This window comes from Cyclopterus lumpus, chromosome 24 (genome assembly GCF_009769545.1).
Source record: "Cyclopterus lumpus isolate fCycLum1 chromosome 24, fCycLum1.pri, whole genome shotgun sequence".
Lineage (NCBI taxonomy): Eukaryota > Metazoa > Chordata > Actinopteri > Perciformes > Cyclopteridae > Cyclopterus > Cyclopterus lumpus.
Genome location: NC_046989.1, coordinates 8,425,284 through 8,445,431, shown reverse-complemented (window position 1 = coordinate 8,445,431; position 20,148 = coordinate 8,425,284). Strand labels below are relative to the sequence as shown.

At 41.3% G+C, this 20,148-nt stretch overlaps 2 protein-coding genes across 2 annotated transcripts in view; one reads left to right on the top strand and one right to left on the bottom strand.

The window, feature by feature from the left end:
• Window positions 1–2,896: 2,896 nt before the first annotated feature.
• si:dkey-206f10.1 (adenylate cyclase type 8) lies at window positions 2,897–19,589 on the bottom strand. The gene is made up of 22 exons (XM_034527135.1): window positions 19,475–19,589; window positions 15,495–15,790; window positions 13,938–14,149; window positions 12,563–13,306; window positions 11,824–11,973; window positions 11,587–11,717; window positions 11,354–11,465; window positions 11,122–11,249; window positions 10,836–10,994; window positions 9,533–9,770; window positions 9,279–9,449; window positions 9,090–9,190; window positions 8,460–8,661; window positions 8,099–8,191; window positions 7,718–7,878; window positions 7,133–7,214; window positions 6,842–7,000; window positions 6,191–6,337; window positions 5,773–5,865; window positions 5,526–5,640; window positions 5,199–5,401; window positions 2,897–4,447 (listed from the first exon to the last, which is right to left on the bottom strand). Exons 3-22 carry the CDS (start codon window positions 14,091–14,093, stop codon window positions 4,232–4,234), a joined length of 3,561 nt encoding a protein of 1,186 aa, XP_034383026.1. The 5' UTR covers window positions 14,094–14,149; window positions 15,495–15,790; window positions 19,475–19,589; the 3' UTR covers window positions 2,897–4,231.
• The window catches only part of LOC117727097 (protein EFR3 homolog B), a 29,403-nt gene continuing 28,041 nt past the window's right edge, over window positions 18,787–20,148 (top strand). The window contains exons 1-2 of the mRNA XM_034527136.1: window positions 18,787–18,987; window positions 19,483–19,622. Of these exons, the coding sequence (XP_034383027.1) occupies window positions 19,616–19,622 (7 nt within the window). The 5' untranslated portion in view covers window positions 18,787–18,987; window positions 19,483–19,615. The remainder of the gene's footprint in view (window positions 18,988–19,482; window positions 19,623–20,148) is intronic.

Below are 20,148 nucleotides of genomic sequence, written 5' to 3'. Positions count from 1 at the left end.
AAGTCTGGATGAGATTACCTCTAAACATGTACATGTAAGGCTTTGAGGAGTTTTCTAAAAACCTGGGTATCAGGCTTCAAGCTTTATCGTAAAATAGTCCATGGGGGCATAATATCGACTGATCAACAAGGTTCAGTTGTGGACTATATTCGGGCAGTAATGTCTCAGGGTCCCAGCCAGATGTGGATTGGTACCCTGCACACAAGCTGCAGCAGACTTGGACTTGAGTCACAAACATGTGGACTCACTAGATTTAAGACTTGAGAGTCTCACTTCTTGACAGCATGAGACTTGAAAGGGAAATCTCTTGAAATTTGAACCTTAAAAAGCCACAAAACAATAAATAAAACCTAAATTAGACAGCAACAGGCAGACTTAAAGAAAGAACAGCTTGTTTACAGTAACGCAACTCTGAAATCATCGTTATGGTCATTCAGTCAGAAACCTTAAAGACTTTTTCAATTTTGCTGACTAACATTTGTGATTTAACCTGGACTGGACCTCAAAGGCTTGAGACTTTGACTTGAGATACATTATAAAAGCAATGTTGTTGTGTAACCATGGTGGTTTATGAAAGCATACTATTTAAACTAAATATCTTTTAATTAAATTGTTTTCAGACAAGAAATAAAACACAACATATAGTAAATTAATTTCAGATGTATTCCCGTACATGTTAGTACAGCATTAAAAGAGAGTGCATTTCCTGAAAATATAACTACAAAAAGTCAAATATATATTAAAGCTGTCTTATTGTGTCACGTCACGGCAGTAGTGTGGCTTTATTCTTCTGTATATGTTAATGTACCAGACGAGCCGATTTTCCAACTACCGAGTGATCCATCTTTCTCAGTATACGATTAAGGAGTCGGCCACAGAATACGCGCGCGAGTTGCAGACAGAACTAATCGAGTGAAGAGAACGAGGAGCGCGTTCGTGTTCATCCTGTGAAATCATGAGAATGAACAGCGGAAGCTCTGCTGAAGAGCTCGGATGAGCCGACATGCCATCGGGACATCAAAGGGGTATTCATGGCCTGGTGTGAGGCCGTTCAAGTTTCAATCTAAGTAGGGAGGCAAAAGAAGTTCACATGTCAATATACCCTCACACATAGTTTAAATTAATCATGACTCAGATGGGCTGTTTTAGATATATTGTGTTTCATTATTTTATACATAAGAAAATCACATATAGTCATAGTTTGATATAACATACGGTATAAAGTGCAATGTAATTATATTTTACGATATAATAATAATAATAGTTGTAATAATAGTGATGGTGATAATGATAATGTGTTATTATTGTTATTATCATCATCATATCGCACATTATGCTACATCTATATCTCATACTATACTGTACCGCACCCAATCAGACTTATGTTATGGTGATATGTTGTACTGTCTTACAACATTTATACTAGATATATACAATGGCATATTATTACATTAACTGTCCATATTGAGACAGAACACTTAGTATCATTATTTAATCAAATGTATCTTTACATATACTTTTAGACTCAATGCTATGAACCTTGTCTTAAACTTTAGTTTAGTTTCTATGTTTTCTTATATTCTAATTCTAGTGGTATATACCTGTTACTATTTTTGTTAATCCTCATTTGTTAGAGCTTATTTCTTTGTTTATGCTGCTTCAACGACTGCAGTTTCTCTCTGGGGATAAATAAAGCCTTTTTTAATTTCATCTTAAACCAGTGGTGGAAGACGTAAAAGTAGGCAGAAGGGCCCCTGTCGATATTATATCATTTAATATTGTAGTATTGAGTTACTATTAATACATTTATGTGTGAGCAGGATTTTTTGTATTGCAGCCATTGTAATTTAAACTCCTGTTGAGCAGTTTGACCAAAAAACTAATTTAATGTAGATCATATTTTACAAGACTGTCATATATAAAATATGAACCTGCAAGATAACTAACTTCTTGTATGTATCAGGTAATGAAGGGAGAGCTGGATAAAATGGAAATAAACATACATGGAAATTGGACAGGGTTTATTACCTAAGCCTTATAATGTTACATTAATCTACGCAAATCACAGTGCATTACCTGTGTTTTTAAATGTATGCCAACTGCAGTTAACTAGGTTTTATGTCCACTAGACGCTGTCGGAGCTTCATTTGTTTGTGAAAATTATCACGGGGTGTCACGAGGTGTGGTGAGGCAGAAGCTCAGGTGCAGAGCAAGTAGCCAGGAGTCCAAGTACGGGGAAAACAAAAAAACACTTTTTACTCCGAAAAAGGAAAAACAATGAACTCACGCTGGAAAGGCAAAGTCACACAAAAGACTAACAGGGAACTACAAGATGACTAAACGACAACGAAACACATGACAATCTGCCAGGGGACAAGGGAAAGAATGGGAGCATATATAAGGGGGGAAACCACAGGTGTAGGGCATGAGTCATTAAGGAGGCAGAGGAGTGGCTGAGGGCAGGTGAAGAGAATGAGTAATTAACAGACACTGGGGAGACAGACACAGAACTAACGGGGTGTTACAAAAATAGAGATAAACAGCAAATATCATAGTCTTGAATTCCCATTGGCTTATAAGGCACCACGTGACCATGAAGGGTCAACAGGCCACATTTGTGACATTTGCTTCTTTAAATTAAAATACTTTGTGGCAATTCTATGATATTTTCCTTGACTGTCCCGAACTTGTTCGTTCAACTTTTAGACCTCTCAGTTAGAGGAACTGTGCGGAGAAGCAGGATTGTAAGCTGTCAGTCTACATATGTCTCTTATTTACCTTTTGGCTAAGATCAAGTTGAGTATCTGTTCTTATCTCAACAAACCATTATACCTTGGAAAAGTTAATCTCCCAATGTCACAATTTTGCTGTTGCACATTACATATCCAGACAGCCACACTTTTAGAAAACAAAGCTTTATTTTAAACTCCCAGCCAAGTGAGGTATAAACATTTAGATCATGGAAAAATCAATATTCATTTATTCCTATTGAGTTTCTTTGTTTTTGAACTTACTTGATACATTCCTCAGGAAATCCCATAGAAGAACTTGTCCTCCACCACAACATTAAACACACATAATAATTAGCAGTGAAAACATGTTAAATGTATTATTACACCCTTATTACATGGGAAGATAACCTTCTTGGTTTTAGTATGCAAGAGGAGGAATGACATGGCACGTTCCAGAAACGTGGCAGTGAAACTCCACGTTAGAAATACATCTGTAGTCACGTAACGATTGTGTACCGAGGCAAAACTGAATCCCTGTGTGCTATGTCTTTGTCAAAAATGTCAGAAATCCAGCACGACACAGATATTAACGTGAAAGCTGACAAGAAATACCTCAAAAGTGGTGAGGTGTACACTGATAAAACGTATTTACAGCAATATGAAAAGCAAAAAGCAATCGATTCATAAATAATGAGACTTATTATGTCGACCAAAGTCCCACTAAAACGTGTCTTTGAAAATCTTGAATAACATTAGCTTAGCTTAGTATTGTGTCAACTCAAAATACAAAACATAGTCAACATTTTGAGAATAATGCATTATTATACAGTAAAAAAAACACTAGTCAGCACTGTATAGGCCATTAGAAAGTCTATGAGAGGTTGAGCTGGTTGTCTTGAGGTATTTTGGCTTAGAGGTCTGTAGACCTCTGTAGAAAAAATATAGACACGTTGGCCTTCTTTAGTTTTGTACAAAGTGAACCTGTTCGTCCATTGAAGGGAATCTGCAGCCATTTTCAAAATTATTACATGTTATCCCTTTGGTCTAAGACAGTCTAAAAAATCGGAGTAAATATGAACAACTTTCTCCCAAGTGCTTAAACTATGTGATGTCTTCAGGTACAAAGTCTGGAGCTGGAAGTTCGAGACTCACTTCTCTGGTTTCCGGCTACAAGAGTGAGTGGCTCATGTTCACAAATACTGATTTAACTTTCCTGGGCCATGAAAATAACATATTGGGAATCTAAATGTAGGTTGTGTTCCCCATTACATTCCAAAATATGTATATTTTTTAGACGACAGGAAAGCCGAGGAGGACACGGTCCTCGAGTAAACAGGAACAAAGGCTCTGGTAGGCTTTGGATCCTAGCAGTTGGGCAGCTAATTTAGTTATGGCAAGGCAAAGTAAGAAACACAAACAAGAAAACTGTAAACCAGTAGAAACAATATGGCCGGGCTGTGTGCTCCGCCACCTGCAGTCATCGGACCTTGAACGTCCCCTCAGCATTGAAGTCTGCAGGGAGTCAGACCGAACGCTCCGTTGGTCCCTCTCATCTTTTCCTTGTGTCTGGCCTGGACGAGACCAAACACCACCTTTGCAAGTGACATGCGTCCTCCTGTCCGCACCCCCAGGTGACCATCTGTCCCAACACTGGCCCTCTTGCTGCGCATGTTGCTGATGAAATAGGTACGGACTTTCCCCCGATACTCGCTCACCTACAACGACAGCTCTCTAAGTCACTAAGTGTGGTAATCCTTAAGCTTTAAGGTTTTTATTGTCAATACAAACATGGTTAAGATTCAATAATATCTACGCATTTCATGTTCCCTTCCTGAACAGAGATGCAACTCATTTCTTTCTCTGTTGTTTCTTTTAACCAGTAGATGTCCCCTTTGTCTGAGAGTCTGACCATAAGCTGCACTGTTTCACTAAAGCTCTCCTACAAAATGGCCTTCCCATATAACTAAACTGCACTCTCAATTACGTTTCAAGGGAAACGCATCCTACTGGAGTACGGTTGTTTTAAACAGGTTACAGTCCAACATTGCAAATTACTTTTAGTAAGAAGTATCCTGGTTTGGCTTAAAACGATTACTACATTAATACAAAACAAAACAAAAAACACAACTGAAGTACTTGATTCACATGGGACACAAGCAGCAGTCTCCTGGGTTTTGTTTTGACTCCCTCACGTCGTATTTTGTGCACTCAAATTAAATGTAGACCACAAAAAGAATAGGTTTCCCTCAGATATGTAATTCCCAGCACTATCGTATCGGAATGCAGATTTTAGGAGACAGGACTGCATAATAATGTCATCTCTGCGCATGCCTCACCTTCAAATACAGTACAACTTTCACTGAACATGATCGAGCCTGAACTCAACTTTGTGGCTATCCAGTAAAATCTGTTCCACTGTATTTTGAAAACGTGCCGTTTGCACCCAAATGGCCACTAGCCACTCACCCCCTTGACGAAGATTTCTCCACGTAGCTCCAAGATAAAACCCCATTCTGCCAGGATCCTGCGCGTGGCCTCAGGTACCTGGATACGCCCGCTCACACCCGTGCTGTCCATACGGCTGGCCAGGTTCACCGTTGACCCCCAGATGTCATACTGCGGCTTGGTGGCACCGATCACCCCTGCGACCACTGGCCCGTGGGCAATGCCTGTTGTCGGTGCGACGCAGACACATGATTATTAAGTATTAAATCTATGGCATCAGAAACCCTCGCAGAGAGCCGTTGAAGTCAAGCATCCATTGTCTGTGTGTGCAGGAGGCAGAGCCCTTACCAACACGCAGCAGAAAGTTTTGGGCTGAGAGCCTGTTGATCTCTTTCAAGGTTTCTTCCATTGCCAGTGCAAACAAAACCAGCTCGCTCAGGTGATTCCATTCATCCATAGATGCCTGAGAGAGAGAGAGACGGATGCATAGTTAGATATGTGAGAGAGAGAGAGAGAGAGGTTTGATACTGAAGATATCGAAGCAGGCGCAGATGATGGAAGCAAATAGTCAAATGTGTACGAGAAGATGTCCCACCTGGCGGTCTGGAGCTAAGCCAGAAGCTGCCATGTAGCAGCTCCCGATGGTCTTGATCTTCTCCACATAGTGGAAGTACGACTCCTCCAACAACTTGTGGAATATGTAGAGATGAAGAGATCAAATCACACATCAATCTCATATTAACAGGAGAGTTAAGCAATGCTGCGTTATGTATCATGTATATGGTATTCCCAGAATTCCTCTAATGGGAATACCATACATATATTTGAAATGGATGTTTTCTTGCTCTTGTTTTCAGTGCCTATATATATAAACTGTTTATGCAAAAATGACCCTTTACCCTTTAAAAGCAATATTATACTTTGAGTATTTCCCTTTTCAAATTCTTATATAACGTATCCAGTCAAAAACATAATCTGAATCCACTGTACTTTCATTTTGAGTCCCATTTCACCTCATCAAAGCCAGCAATGATCTCATTTAGAAGTCGGAGGCAGTCCACTCCTTCATGTTTGATCTCTTTCTGCTCAAAGTACTCGTTGAATCCAGCGACGGAGGCAAACATGACACCAACTTCATCGTAGGACTGGGAGTAAAGCTCCTGAAAAGAAAATGGTGTCATCGCTTTCATCCTAAAAACCTCTTTATTTTGACTGGTATATGCAGTAAATATATTGATTAAATCAGTATGACGTTTAGTTATCAATGCAAGACATCAGCTGTTCCAAAGTTGGGCAGTTCAATAAGTTATGAACTGTACAAATGCGTGTCGACATTTGGGAAATAACACTTAAAAAGTCCATTGAAACATTGGAAATAAAAATAAGGTAGCTAGCTAATAGGATAGCCCCTTTCATATAATATGTTAATATAAAACAAAAATATTCCACCTACATCTTTTTCACCATGATGTCAGCTCTGCTGAAAATACATTCAGACTTTTATAATAGTCCAATCAGTATTTAAATCTAAATAAATATATATTTCAAAATACATAATTCTCCATATATTTCTGTCCTCCCTTGATAAAGGCAAGAATCATTTGAGATTAAACACGTGTAAGAAGAGGCTGACACAGTCAGAGGTGAGGTCATGTTTTCTGCACCTCATCATTCTTGCTCCGGTCCAGAAAATGTCGCGTCACATGCACCGGCAGGATGTTGTGTAACAGACACTCATTGTGTTCCCGCAATTCCCTCATGTCCTCCACTTCCTGTTGGGCCTGTAGACGCCACAGGAAGTCCAGTCTGGCAGTGGCCTCCCACTGGGAAGTGGAAAGATAGATACAACTATTAGAGGTCACCTGCCTGTGTGTACATACTCCTTTATCTGTCAGTTAAAGTAAATTTAAAAAAAGAAGCAAACTAAACTCAACACAGGGAAACTTCAACAGTACCTGCCGTCCATTGTAGAAGACAGCAACAATAAACATGGCCATGAGAAGGATGGAGATTCCTTTCATCCGGATATAATGAGATCTGTGCAGAAATTAATGAAGAGAGGTGGAATATAACAATGTACATTATGGAAAAAAACATGACGAAAGATATGTTCAGTACCATAGTACAGTAGAAGTAAATTTAGTACGTCACCAGAGAATCACGTAACTGTACATACAAGCAGTGGTGTAATATAAATAAATGTACTATGTAAAGTTGCACCACATTGATGAACTACAACATAAAAACAATAACATATATATATATATATATATATATATATATATACATACACATACAGTAACGTATGTACATATATACAGTATATATACACACACATACAGTAAAGTATGTATATATATATTAAATAAATGCAAATATTATATATATATATATATATATATATATTAAATAAATCTAAATATTACAAAGTCCACTTCCAATACATGCCAACAGATAATGAAATACTGAAACTTTTCGTAACTAAGCACAATAACAATAAAGAAAAGCCCAGTCTGAGCTGGTGTATATTTCACATCGACCTGTGCAGTGTATCGTGGCGTGCGAGAGTGAGGAAGGCCAGGTGGATGAGGTAGGAGTAGACGGCCATCGCCAGCAGCAACACCGCCAGCTTCAGCAGAGAGTTTAGGCGCAGGAACACGGCACACGTCACCATGGCGATTACGCCGCTCAGTATGAAGACCTGCGGAGACGGAGGCGATGAAGAAGTGGTTAAAGACACAGAAGTAGAAAGTATTTAGATGGTTTCACCTTCTTGAAGTGAAAGAAAAAGGGTATTGGTTGAGACGCCTCAAGTACAAATGTGATAATAATGTTGTATTTAATACAAGACTAAATGTTTGTGTTGACAGATATTGTTATTATTTGCGAAATGAACCCATTTGAACTGCTGCTGTCTTTACCTCAGGGTAAGTGCAGACGCTGAGTGGACGTGAGGCTGAGTTGGTTCTGTCCATTACATCTGCCTCACCTGTGTCTGACAGAATGCACCATACCTGGACACAGGCACACAGCACAAAATAGTCAGGTAAAACAAAAGACTAAGTCTTATAATGCAACAGAAACGTATTTAACATTCAGATTGTAGTTGTTTTTAGGATTCAATGCCAATCAGTGCCTGGAAGCATAGTCATCTGAGGCACACCTTTCTCCTTTATGTATATACATCTAAGATGGGCATCATGCAAACAGCAGGAGACTTTCACTCAGGGTCACTTGCAAGGTTCAAGCACAAGTCTTGCCCTGTGCTGTTTAGACACTCACCATGTCAACAGAGACCAAGCCAAAGTTGAGGACGATGGCGGTGAGGGTGAGGAGGTTGCGGGCGCTGTTGTTTTCATGGATCCAGCAGCATAAGTACTGCAGTAGTGAAGGACTGCACCTGAACTCTTCAGCCAGGGCCAACATCAGCAGCAGCATGTAGACGAGCAGGAAGACGGAAAAATGGATGACGGCCGGGAACAGCCTGCAGAAGAAGAGGAGGAAGTGGAAGAGGAAGGAAATGAGAAAAGGAGAGAACAAGTTAATCCAGGGTAGAATTAAGGAACAAGAGGAAGCGTGTGACATATATTCCAGGGAAGTGTGCATTTCATTTTCGATACTACCTCGAGATAACTCCAAAGTAAACGTTTTTAAATGCTGCAAATAGAGGCTTTAAAATCAGACAAACAGGGTTCTCTAAATCTATTTCCCCTTGTTGTATTCAAGTAAAATGTCAATGACCAACCAAGTAATATTAATCTGAAAATATAATTGACCATATTACTTTTACAAATACTTGACAGAGAATAGTTTTTAATATAGGGGCATTTAAATCTGAAGAAGAAGAAAAAAATGAAATGAACTAGTGCTAACAATGTGAGCTTCTCCTGGACAAAGGTGGTGTCCCCCTACCTGGGCGCGGGAATGAGGGCCTGGACAGCCATGAGAAAGAGGAGCATGATGAAGGAGCAGACCAGGTTGGAGTTGAACATTTCATCCCTCATCTGGGAGAACTGGTAAAACCAAAAGCATAATTTAAATTGCAGCGTTATGATTATTTTTCTCCCTCCTACCAAACACCGGCCGAACCAGCGTCCGTACCTTGTCCTCGATGTGTGCGTCTTTGAACACCAGGGTCAGAGGGGTGATGTGCTCCCTGTGCATGCGCTCACTGCTTTGAACCTCAATAGCGTGTTTGATGCGTTTGTTGATCTCCTTGGAGGTGGACTGCCATAAGTTGGGCAGTGAGCCGTTCGTAAGGGAGGCCAGTATCTGCAGGAAGATAATACAGGGGTGTGTGAGATTAATCAGGTATACGCAGTGCTGACGACAGAAAGCTGTTTACAAACACCTACACTGTTCATGTCGTTGCCATTTCTTTCAATGGGCAGCTCTGGGTTCCAGGTTCGATTAGTTTTCTGGACCTTCGGGACCTCAGCACAACCAACTTTTTTCTTTTCCTCCTGAGAGACGATGAGGAAAGTGTCGATGTTGTGTTTGAGCAGGAACTCGTTCCTGTCGCGGCCGTGGCCAGCTTCGGTCCTGTAGGTGCCTTCTAGACAGTCCAGAGTGGCCCTTGAGATGTGGATGCGTCTGGACGAGAGAAAATAGAAGCAGAGAAAGGTATCGGTATAATGTACAATAAGATATTTGACTTTGAATAGTTTCATTCAGAATGAGGAAAAGTGTTGACAGATTTGTCTGTCAAGTTTGCTGTGTTTACAATGTAAATTGTAGGGTAAATGCACACACTTACCGAACATTTTTTCTTATTCAGGCTCTGGAACTTTTGTGAAGCAATTTAATTTAATTTTAGGTTATTTTATAAACAACACAGCATTGACATGGCAAACAACTACAATCTGAGACAGATGACCAGTGGGCTCTACGTGGTGTGATGACACCTCCCTTCCACTAGAGGTCGGTGTCCTGTTTGCTGTCTTGTTTCTGTCTATCAGGACGTTGCTTGTGAGCTAATGAGCCACACCTGAGTCTGGTATGGTTCCAGCTTAAAGTCTCTCCTCTCTTCCTTGGCTAACACAGCTGCTGATTTGTTTTGTTTGTTTCAGACATGTCCACACATGCTGACATTGCTGATTACTGATTCTACATGTTTGTTTAGTTAATGTATTATTTTAATAAATATGTTGATTTATCACTTTTACACTTGTGTGGCAGCTTTTGAGCCGGGTTGTAATAGTGGCTTGAAGCTACTACTAAGGAACTTTAATGTTGTGTTGATTTTGTCCAAGTGGACAAAAGTGTTTCTAAGAGCCAGAGTCCCTTTAGAAAACCTAATTGTACTGCAGCAGGGCCTGACAGTACTGGTTTTGGTTATCTTGTGGTCCTCCGGCAGACCCAGCGCGGTGTCGTCTCTAATGGGGGACTTGCTGGAAGAGGAGTCATTGCTGCCGGACGCAGAGCTCTCCCCTTCCCGGCATCGATGACAAGCATTAAGAATAACTACATAGAAATAGCCAATCTTTTCCCTGATGGTTTCATTTACTTATGTAGATCATAGACTCTATATGATGGTTATGAAACTGTTTAATAACCACTTTAAAGTTCCTCACAGTAACGTTTACAAAAAACATGTGGTAATCCAAACGTGTTGCATCAGAAGGCTGCTGAACACTGGCCCTAGGAGAGACCACTAACCCTGGTTTGCCCCCGGCTTCCAGCATGTTGGCAATGCCCACGTCCCAGGACCAGACGTCAAACTGCCATTTCTGCAAGCCCAGCACCCCACACAGGACAGAGCCCGAGTGGATCCCAATCCTCATGTCCATGTCAAAGTTGAACTGCTTCCTCACGGACCTGTTTTTTTGGGGGGCAGTAAAGCGACACGTTAGACTAATTATTGAAGGCTACCGCTCTTTCTGCACTTAAACAGAGTAGTGAAATCAAATGAACCCCTCAAGATCTCTAGCGAGTTAAGACTGACCGTATGGTGCTGATCATGTCCAGGCCCAACTCAACACAATGACGGGCATGGGCACGCTGTGGCTCAGGGACCCCTGACACACAGTAGTAACAGTCTCCCAGAATCTTTATCCGCAGGCAGTGGTGCTCCTGTGATGATAAAGAGTCAAGACACCAGGGAAAAGAGAAAACAATCGATAGAAAATATATGTTTTATCCGCCCCCACCGACCCCAAAAAAGCTTGAATTCTCACATCTGCTAGTCGGTCAAAGCGTCCAAAGAGCTCGTTGAGGGTTCGGACCAGATCCTGGGCCGACAGGTTCATGGACAACAAGGTGAAGCCCTTGATGTCTGCAAAAAGAATGCTGCAAAGAAGAGAGAAACAGAAAAAGAAGTGGAACGCGAACAACATGCACATTTACATTGCAATAGAGAATCCGTGTTTGGTGCCCTCCATGAGAAATGTATGTGTATGTGTGTGTGTACCTGACATCTTTGTACTGGTGAATGTAGATCTTGTGAAACTCATGATGGTTAAGTTCGTCATCCAAAGAGCTCATGTCAGCAATCATCTCCAAGGCAACAAAACGAGGCAGGATGGACAGCACCAGACGCTCCTGAGTGGCAAAATATAAAACTGTTTGACGGTGTACGGTATAACATATTGAGCATGTCCCACCCATAAAGTCCAAATGCATAACACAATGGGAGTGGCCACTGTACTTGTCTCTGGTTCTCTTGCTCGAGCTTGAGGCGACCCTCAATGCAGCGCCGTGTCTCCAGGAAGACCTGTCTCTGGGCGTGGTCTGTCAGGTAGTGGATGAACAAGCCGGCTGTGTTCATTCCTAGGTACAGCAGGCCTTGGGCAAACACCTGCATACAAGAGATATTTTGCATTCTTGAAATTGATTTTAACCCAATGCATGTGGAATAAGAAGAGGATAAGGAAGGGTCTTCTTCTTTTAATTAACTTGAGGGATTTCAGAGGGACACTTTACACGCTGGCTTGTAGACAACATCTGGGACTGTAACTAGCAGGACTACTTGCAAAAACAAAGATTGTTGTTTCCATTAATAGAAATAGAATATAAGCTTCAGTGAGTTCATTACGTAGATAAAACATGGCTCGCTCTGCACAATATTCCACTTGGAAATATGGAAATGTTTGAGAATTGGGTGCATCGACAGATATTACATTATCAGCTTTGTATGGTGCAGGTACTTCTAGTTTATTAGGATCTGGAACACAAAACTGGGCATGATATAGAGTAAATAAATATTAGTTCACACGTTAAAGTATAGTATGCTTAAACAGTAAAGTTAGTAATAAAAGAATGTTAATAATAAATCAATATTTTTGGTTTGATAATGATTCAATCAATGACAATTTCAGGCATTAAACTTTGTGAAATTTCCTGGGGAAATAGTTTGAAACCCGTTTAGTCAGTCTCACTTTTCTCACCTTTCTCAAAAGCGCGGCATCGTTGTAGTAGCGCAGTACCTCCACCAGCAGTTGCAGTACTGAGGTCAGGGAGCCGGCGCACATGGCCCACAGCAGGGGTAACGGCAGCAGCGTGTACGTGGCGAACAAGGTGAACAAAACATACCACGATGGGTCCTTCTCCAGTCCATACACCAGTCCTCCCAGCACCTGCGTGGTCTGCGAAAACCAGCTCAACAGGCCGGCGTAGTGAAGCCACCGTGGGGACATGGAGTCCTTGCAGGTCAACACCACGATGCACAGCGCCACAGCGAACACCATGAAAATGCCCGTCAGGCAGCCCCGCAGACTGTCTGTGACTGCCTCAGGCACCATTGCAAGGTACATGACCAAGACATGCAACTTGGCCAAGGCGTCGATGACATTGGTGATGGCGAGAGAGTTGCGTCTTTGGTGGGAGTAGTGTTGCTGGTAGAGTTTCTCCAAATCACAAGACTTAAAGGTGTGCCTCAGGCTGGGGATGTAGACTCCGCGGATAGTGTGGCCCCAGTGCACGAAGAAGTCGGCATCGCTGCCGTATTCATTAATAGAACCCCTGGCACTGGTGTGTGTGCTGGTGGAGCCACGGGACTGGTAAGGGTTCACTCTGAATGTGGAGGAGCGGCGCTTTGTGACCCCGCGTGACGCCTTGTTGCGGATTTGTCTGTTGATCTCCTCCATGTAGGTATCCGTCACAAATATTTTTCTTGCTGGCTCCACACCCACCTGTCAAACACCACAGAAAGTCAGGTGCGTTGGCTTTAACATCTGCCCCGGTTACCATTCCCAATCTTTTTTACTAAACCTGAAACCCAGAAGTGGCTTTGTGGTGGAAAGCAAACTGTTTAGAAAGGAGTCTTTTTTTATCCATGTGCTTTACAGTTCTTTATAATCATCACTGAACTGTGCTTTTGGAACATCCATTATTTCACTGAGTGGTACCCATGCAGATAGTTTTATGTTTATTTGTTCTGATCTTGTGACACATTCATCTATCTGCCTGAATTTGTAGTTCTCACATCAATAATAGATTACGTAGTATAGTATGTAGTTGTGTCAATATTATATTAGACCTTTTTGAAAACCTTGAACACCACAGATTTAATTCCATTCACCTCTGTTATATTAGGGTCACGGCAGAGAACTCAAAACACTGGAAAAATACTGTAAAACCAACTGAGTCATAACTGGGCACTCAAAATGTTTTGCAGTTTGCTGCAGCAGAATGCGAAAGCAGCCGTGGACAAACACAGAGGTACACACTCACACAGTCACACACACGACCAATCACATAACTTCTCCCCAGGCTTACACCTGGCGGTGATAATTCCAGTTCCAACTGGATGTATCAAATCACCTGGTCGCTTAGCTCCTGCTGGATGATGATGTGTTTTACAGCGTTCTTCCAGAGCATCTTCTTCCGCCGCAGCCCAGGGGACAGGCTCGCGGCCATGCAGGTCGGTTCACGCAGCTCCATGGGGGAGATCTGTGTCGTCTCAGAGAAGGTCACCATGGTGATGAGCTTACCTGACCTCCTCTGTTGGTCTCAGATCAGGAGGAAGCAGCAGCCTGGAGCAGGAACAGTGTCATAGTTGGGGGTGAAAAAATAGACAAACTTGCTTTTCTCACACCATCAATGTACTCAATCCTAAAAGGGACACTCCAGCAGTTGTATACATTAAGTTCAGTAAACTAGTAATGATTAGTACTACTCAGCATGTGAAAACATCAGCATAGCGTCTTTTGTGGCTCTGGAGAAGATACGTCATAACGACATCTTCAGGGTTATCTAAGCTTGGGATTGGAGACTACACATTTATAACAGAAAGCTTTACAAAATGGAGGTGAGAGGTTTGAAGGATCTGAGTGTTTACCAGGTGGATGGGGTTCAGGGTTCTAATGAATTATTCTTTCAAGTTGCATTATGGGAAATGTGGGATCCATAGTTGCTGGCCCTTGACTCAAAGTGAGAATATCTTGACTGTAGCAGAAACTGATAAAAATTTTTTTTAAAAAGAGATCAAAATACGCCAAATTGAGCTAAATATCATAATTGGAATCATGAGAATCTTTACTATTTTGTCAGTTTGCAAATATACAGCAATTGATTTTACAGCCTTTGTGGCCCAGGATGTGATCTACAACTTGGGTTACACGTGTGTCCAATGAATGTGCCAACAACTTCTGCAAAGTATCGTATCAAATCTTCATTAGTGTTTAAACTCTTCTTAAAATTGTGTTTATGTGGACAGAAGTGGTTATGCTGCAAAACATTCAGCATGTTGGAAAGAGCCACCTGCTAGGCTCCACGTGTTGACACGGTATGTGCCAGAAGAAAGGCAGCTTCCCAACAAATTATCCACTGGACAGATTTAGATTAGATTTAGAACTGAGCTGGTTAATGCTCAGAGTTTAACTTCTTCCTTCTGGGTCTGGATGCTGCTGTCGCATCCATGCACAGTTCACTGTCAGCAGTCTGATTGTCACAGATGGGATACGATAAAACACTTCAAATTAAAAGCGCTGCATTTAAATCAATGATGTCATTACGGCAGCAACAAATATCCACCTTGTGAGCGAATGCTGTAATATGGCAGCACTTATGGACTTGTTAATAACACAGCAAGCATTCGAGTTTCTCTACTGTGAGAGAATCATGTGTTACTCTTATTACTTTAATATTACTATAAAATACAGACTTAGATATTACATTTTACCACACGCATTTTTATGTTTAGGAAACCTGTTTGATCAAGAATACACCTGTTATGGGAAAACAAGTTGTGTAGAAGCAGGATTTATTGTCACAACTTCACCTACTTCCCAGGTGCATGAACACGGGGGGAAGTCGGAAGAGGATTTTTTTTGTAGTATAAAGAACAATTTCACTGTCAGGCTTGTCGCCACAACTGACCTGCATTGTTTTACATATTGCGTATCCATTCCTCATGTCTAGCATTTGGCGTAGGATATATTCGTCCAGCCCGTCACAATCCGTTTGTGCTGGATCCATTACAGAGGAATTGTATGCAGATCGGAATATTAAGGCATAATCCATGAAAGGTCCCCACTGTGATGAAGTGTCCAGCACGGATGCAGAGAAGGGGAGTGATAATGATCCAGCCAAGATGTGTGGAGATCCTCTGGCTGGATTGTGGGTCACCACCAGGACTGTTTTGAAATGAAGTCAACAATGGCCACAAAGCAGAGCTGCAGGAGTGCGCAGTGCAAAGAGGATTAATAAGTCAGCAGCCACTCTTGGTGGACTGCAAAGCTGAGATCATTGGCACCAAGACAACGGCATGAAAAACGCAACGCTCACAACCTTTGGCCAAGCCAGATCTTTTAAGAGCAGAGGCATTACGAACAGTGCTTTTTCATATGCTCTCTCTTACACTTTACATTTCTTCTTTTTCATTTTCTCATTCTGATGTCATCATTGAAACTGCAAGCTGAGTTGCAGTCTCCTCATTGCCTTTGTGCTATTGGTTATGTCATTATGCTAAAGTGCGATTAGCCACAAGGTGAACAATTAAAAACATTACGGGAAAGCTCACAAACCCACGGGCAGACTTCGCAGGCGAGGATGCTGATTCATCTCCCACCTGGTAACAGCACCCGGAGGTGATTTAACAGCAAATGGACGCTAATGAAACAGCCTTTACTAAACTAACTCATTTCATGTAAATTCTATGTAACCAATGCACAGATGTTCTGGTCATTTCAGGGAATTGTAGATATTGTTGTATTGTATTGTATTAGCATTGTGTGGTATACTATATCAGCAAAGTAACAAGAGGGACCAAAACAAGAAAATATCAAGAGCAGATAACAGGTGTGTTGGAACAGACAAATATACCTCACTATTGATGATGAAGAGCATGGGCTGATGATCAGCAGGTATGTAGTCCCTAGGTTGTAATCTGGTTAAGGTTTTTCAGATTGGCTTTGCTAATTTTGTCTAGGTCCCTAAGGCTGATCTAATGAATTACCATCTGCCAAACATGATTGCGGAGCTCAGACCTTTCTTGCTGATTACTGTACATCTAAAAATGCAATTAGTTCTTCGGTGCTATGGCTGCTAACACATCAGCATGTCTCTCTTACACTTGGCAAGCAGGACGTAAAGACAGCACCTTGGAATATGTTTAATGAGATGTCCCTGGAGAACCAATGAGCTCATTCTGACGTAACATAGGCGTTGTGTTCATGATTAGCAATTGAGGTTAATGCTTGGGAGTGTCTGTCAATTGCACAAATCTGTAGTTTGTCATTTAGTGACTATTTGGAGTGCCTGTGAACTTGAATACACCTGACGGAGGAGTTAGGATGAATTAGTCCACTCATGGCAAAACCCCAGAAGATAATTAGTATTAAGACCTAACTGCTTTGGTTGTCCACTAATCAGCTGATTCTGACACACATTCAAGTGAGACCAACAACAGAACTGACCCTTTGGAATACGCGCTTGCCAAACATTTCACCGATGCTGGAAACACAGTGTTGCTGTTGTTGCATCACAAGCCTGTATGTGCGTTGTTGGACTACAGTTGGACAGTAAATGCGTCTCAGCTTTTGCAGTCTCACTAATCCCTAGCAAGTGAAGGCATGTACAGGTCAGTAGGGTCAAAGGGAAACAAAGATGTTGACCAGGGCAGTGATTGATCCAAAAGACTTTCATATTGACAATTGCTTTGGCATTTCCCACCTCACAAATCTTTCAATGTGTTGTGTCAAAAGGATTTGCAAATCAACATGAATAATATACCAAGCAGCCTCCCGCCCCAAAGATAAAGTGTGTACGGTATCGTGATATTGAGGAGCACTATCGGGAAAAGAGGCTCTTTTTCAACGTGTAAAGCTTGGTTTAATTTTTCGTCAGAGACCTTGGCTGCAGCTTTTATGAGGTTCACATTTTCTCCACAGTTCAACACTTTAAATACAATACACTAAAATACAGTAACTACTAGCAGTTAAAAGTATATCATGTAATAACCCCCCCAGCCCCAAGACCCGTGAGCTTTGAGATGTAGCTTATCATCATTAGCTCAACATGAGTAAGATGGTATTACCCCATTAAAAAGGGTCACAAACCAATCTGTGGGCTGAAGAGATGACAGCAGCATAACGGGGACACAAATACACATAAAAGACTCCGAGATCTGACGGCTCAGTGGGCTTAAGAAAAGTAAATGCCATGGTCCAACGGGAAGCGCATAGTTAAGACTTCAAAAAAAGGTTGCAGATAATGTGACGTGGAGCGCCTTGGAAGCTGAGTGGTAACAGCGCATGCCACGTAACTGCAATGTGCTGGGTTCAATTTTGGTCTCGGGTTTTTGGTCTTTGTAGTGTGTTGCAAAAACAAAAATTACACTTCATATACACCAATTATGATATTTTGACCTTAAAAGTCTTAGGTTATGTAATTTTGTTTATGCACATTAATAACCTCAGGAAATTTCAGGAATATTTTGCTCATAACAATCTGCCATCAGATTCTTCTGACTCACTACTGTCATCAAGTGGTAGAAAAAACAACTTCTAAAAGCAGGATGTCCCATCCACAGATACAGACTACAGAAATACATATTTTTGATGAAATCTACTATCTATCTATAGCCGGATAGTCAGACTGAATTGCTTTTTTGAATCAGTAATCATTTATTTTCATACTTTATTCGTGCATCAATTAACACGGTCAGAATTAATAGGTCAGAATGATCATTCACTGATTAATACAAAAGCATGTTGTCCTTGACACAAAAGACAAGTGAAGATTTACTTTGAAATTAAATGATGTCTAACCATGTGGGGATTTGATTTCTCTGAATCAAGCAACGCATGACAGCAAAACATCATCAGTGCTTTGAAATCAACATTACAATTGGATCCACAGAAACGAAAAATATGCCACATATATTTACATATTGCGATCAATGTTTTGTTGACTTTTTCAACATTGTTGCTCATTTTGATGCTCTAGTATTCACTGTAATTCAGCTATAAAGAGAGCAACAGTAGCCAAATAAAATCCATTATATATACTATATATATTATTATTATTATTATTATTATTATTATCATAAAACACTGATAATGCTGTAATATTAAAACATTTATTTGACTAAACATCTGACCAAGTATTTGTATGATATACTGTCCAGTAAAATGAAGGGTTATGAATATAGATACGGAGCTGGTCGCCCAGACTGCATGTTTTCAAACATGACATTAGTGACAAGTGGTGGGCAGCTACCTATTTAAAGCTAACAACTGTCAGCGAGAGGATCGGTACCGCTGTGACTAAACGTTTGGTCCCCTGTCAAAGCTGAACTTTACTCAAGGTGGCCGACGTTAGTTGTCCGCATGCGACACATGTTAAGGATTTTATTTGTGTTCACTTCATGGTAAGTAACTGGTGTTGACGCCAATCAACGTCGTTCAGATGAACGCAGGAGACTCGTTAAGTCAGTTAGCTTGCTAGCTAACGTTAGCATGCCACTAGCATAGATGAATGCTAGCTCTGAATAATGAGTTGACGTTCGCCTTCTGAGATTTGACAGCCGTGAATTAATGTCTAAACCTATTTGAAATCAAGGGGAAGTAAATAATCACCTAAGTTATCACGAGAGGACAAACTAACGTGAGGGGTAATCCTTTAACAGTGAGCATTGCTAACGTTAGCTACATTTCATTTACCAACAACTGTCATTTGGAATTTCTGTATTTCTGTATAATAATAATAATAATGTTGACTATCGTGCATTACGTCATTTGCTTGGCGCGGGGTAGGTAAAGTTTCACGACTGGTACTTCCCGTATTCTGATAGGTTCACCACATGTTAAAATGTCAACAATATTCATTAGGACATTGGCTAATTTTGGGATACTAACTTGCACAGGCCAGAGACAATCCAGCGGTTTTCCTGATTTTCGGATCCCCTGGTGGAGACTGTTTTCGGGGCTGACGTGCCACCCATCTTTCTGCCTCTGTGAACCTGGACGAGCAACGCCGCCTTGTGACAAGCATCCAGCATGACAGGTGGGAAACTCCAAACTATTAAACAATATGTGTAAGGGCAGAATTACGGCACTCCAAAAGTACAATGTAGGACACTGCAGGAGAAGTGGGCTGCTAGGTTAGTTTTTTTTTGGAGCTGTGAAACCAAATCCACAGCAGATCATTACTGTGTGTCTGTTATTGCAGTGTGTTATAGGTGAATTTGCACAGAAATCTCTCACCAGACATCTTCCTTTTTGTTGGTATCTGCTGATGGCTACATTCCTTGAACCTCAAGCCCACTGACTGAATTGCTGTCCCACAGTGGCCCTCTCTCCCTGCCTCTCTCAAGCCTCCTCTCCCAGTGTCTCCTTGTTTCTCTCGCCCAGAGAGAGAGAAAAAGACGGATAGTGAGGTCCATTGTGTTAGTGAGATGTTTATTAATGAGAGAGGCAAACACAGAGAGCAGAGCTGCTATGGAAGGACTAATCGCTAATCTCTTCGTTAATACGGTCAATCTGCCTATGTACTAACATAAACTACTCAGAAGCCCCAAGACAGGGACATA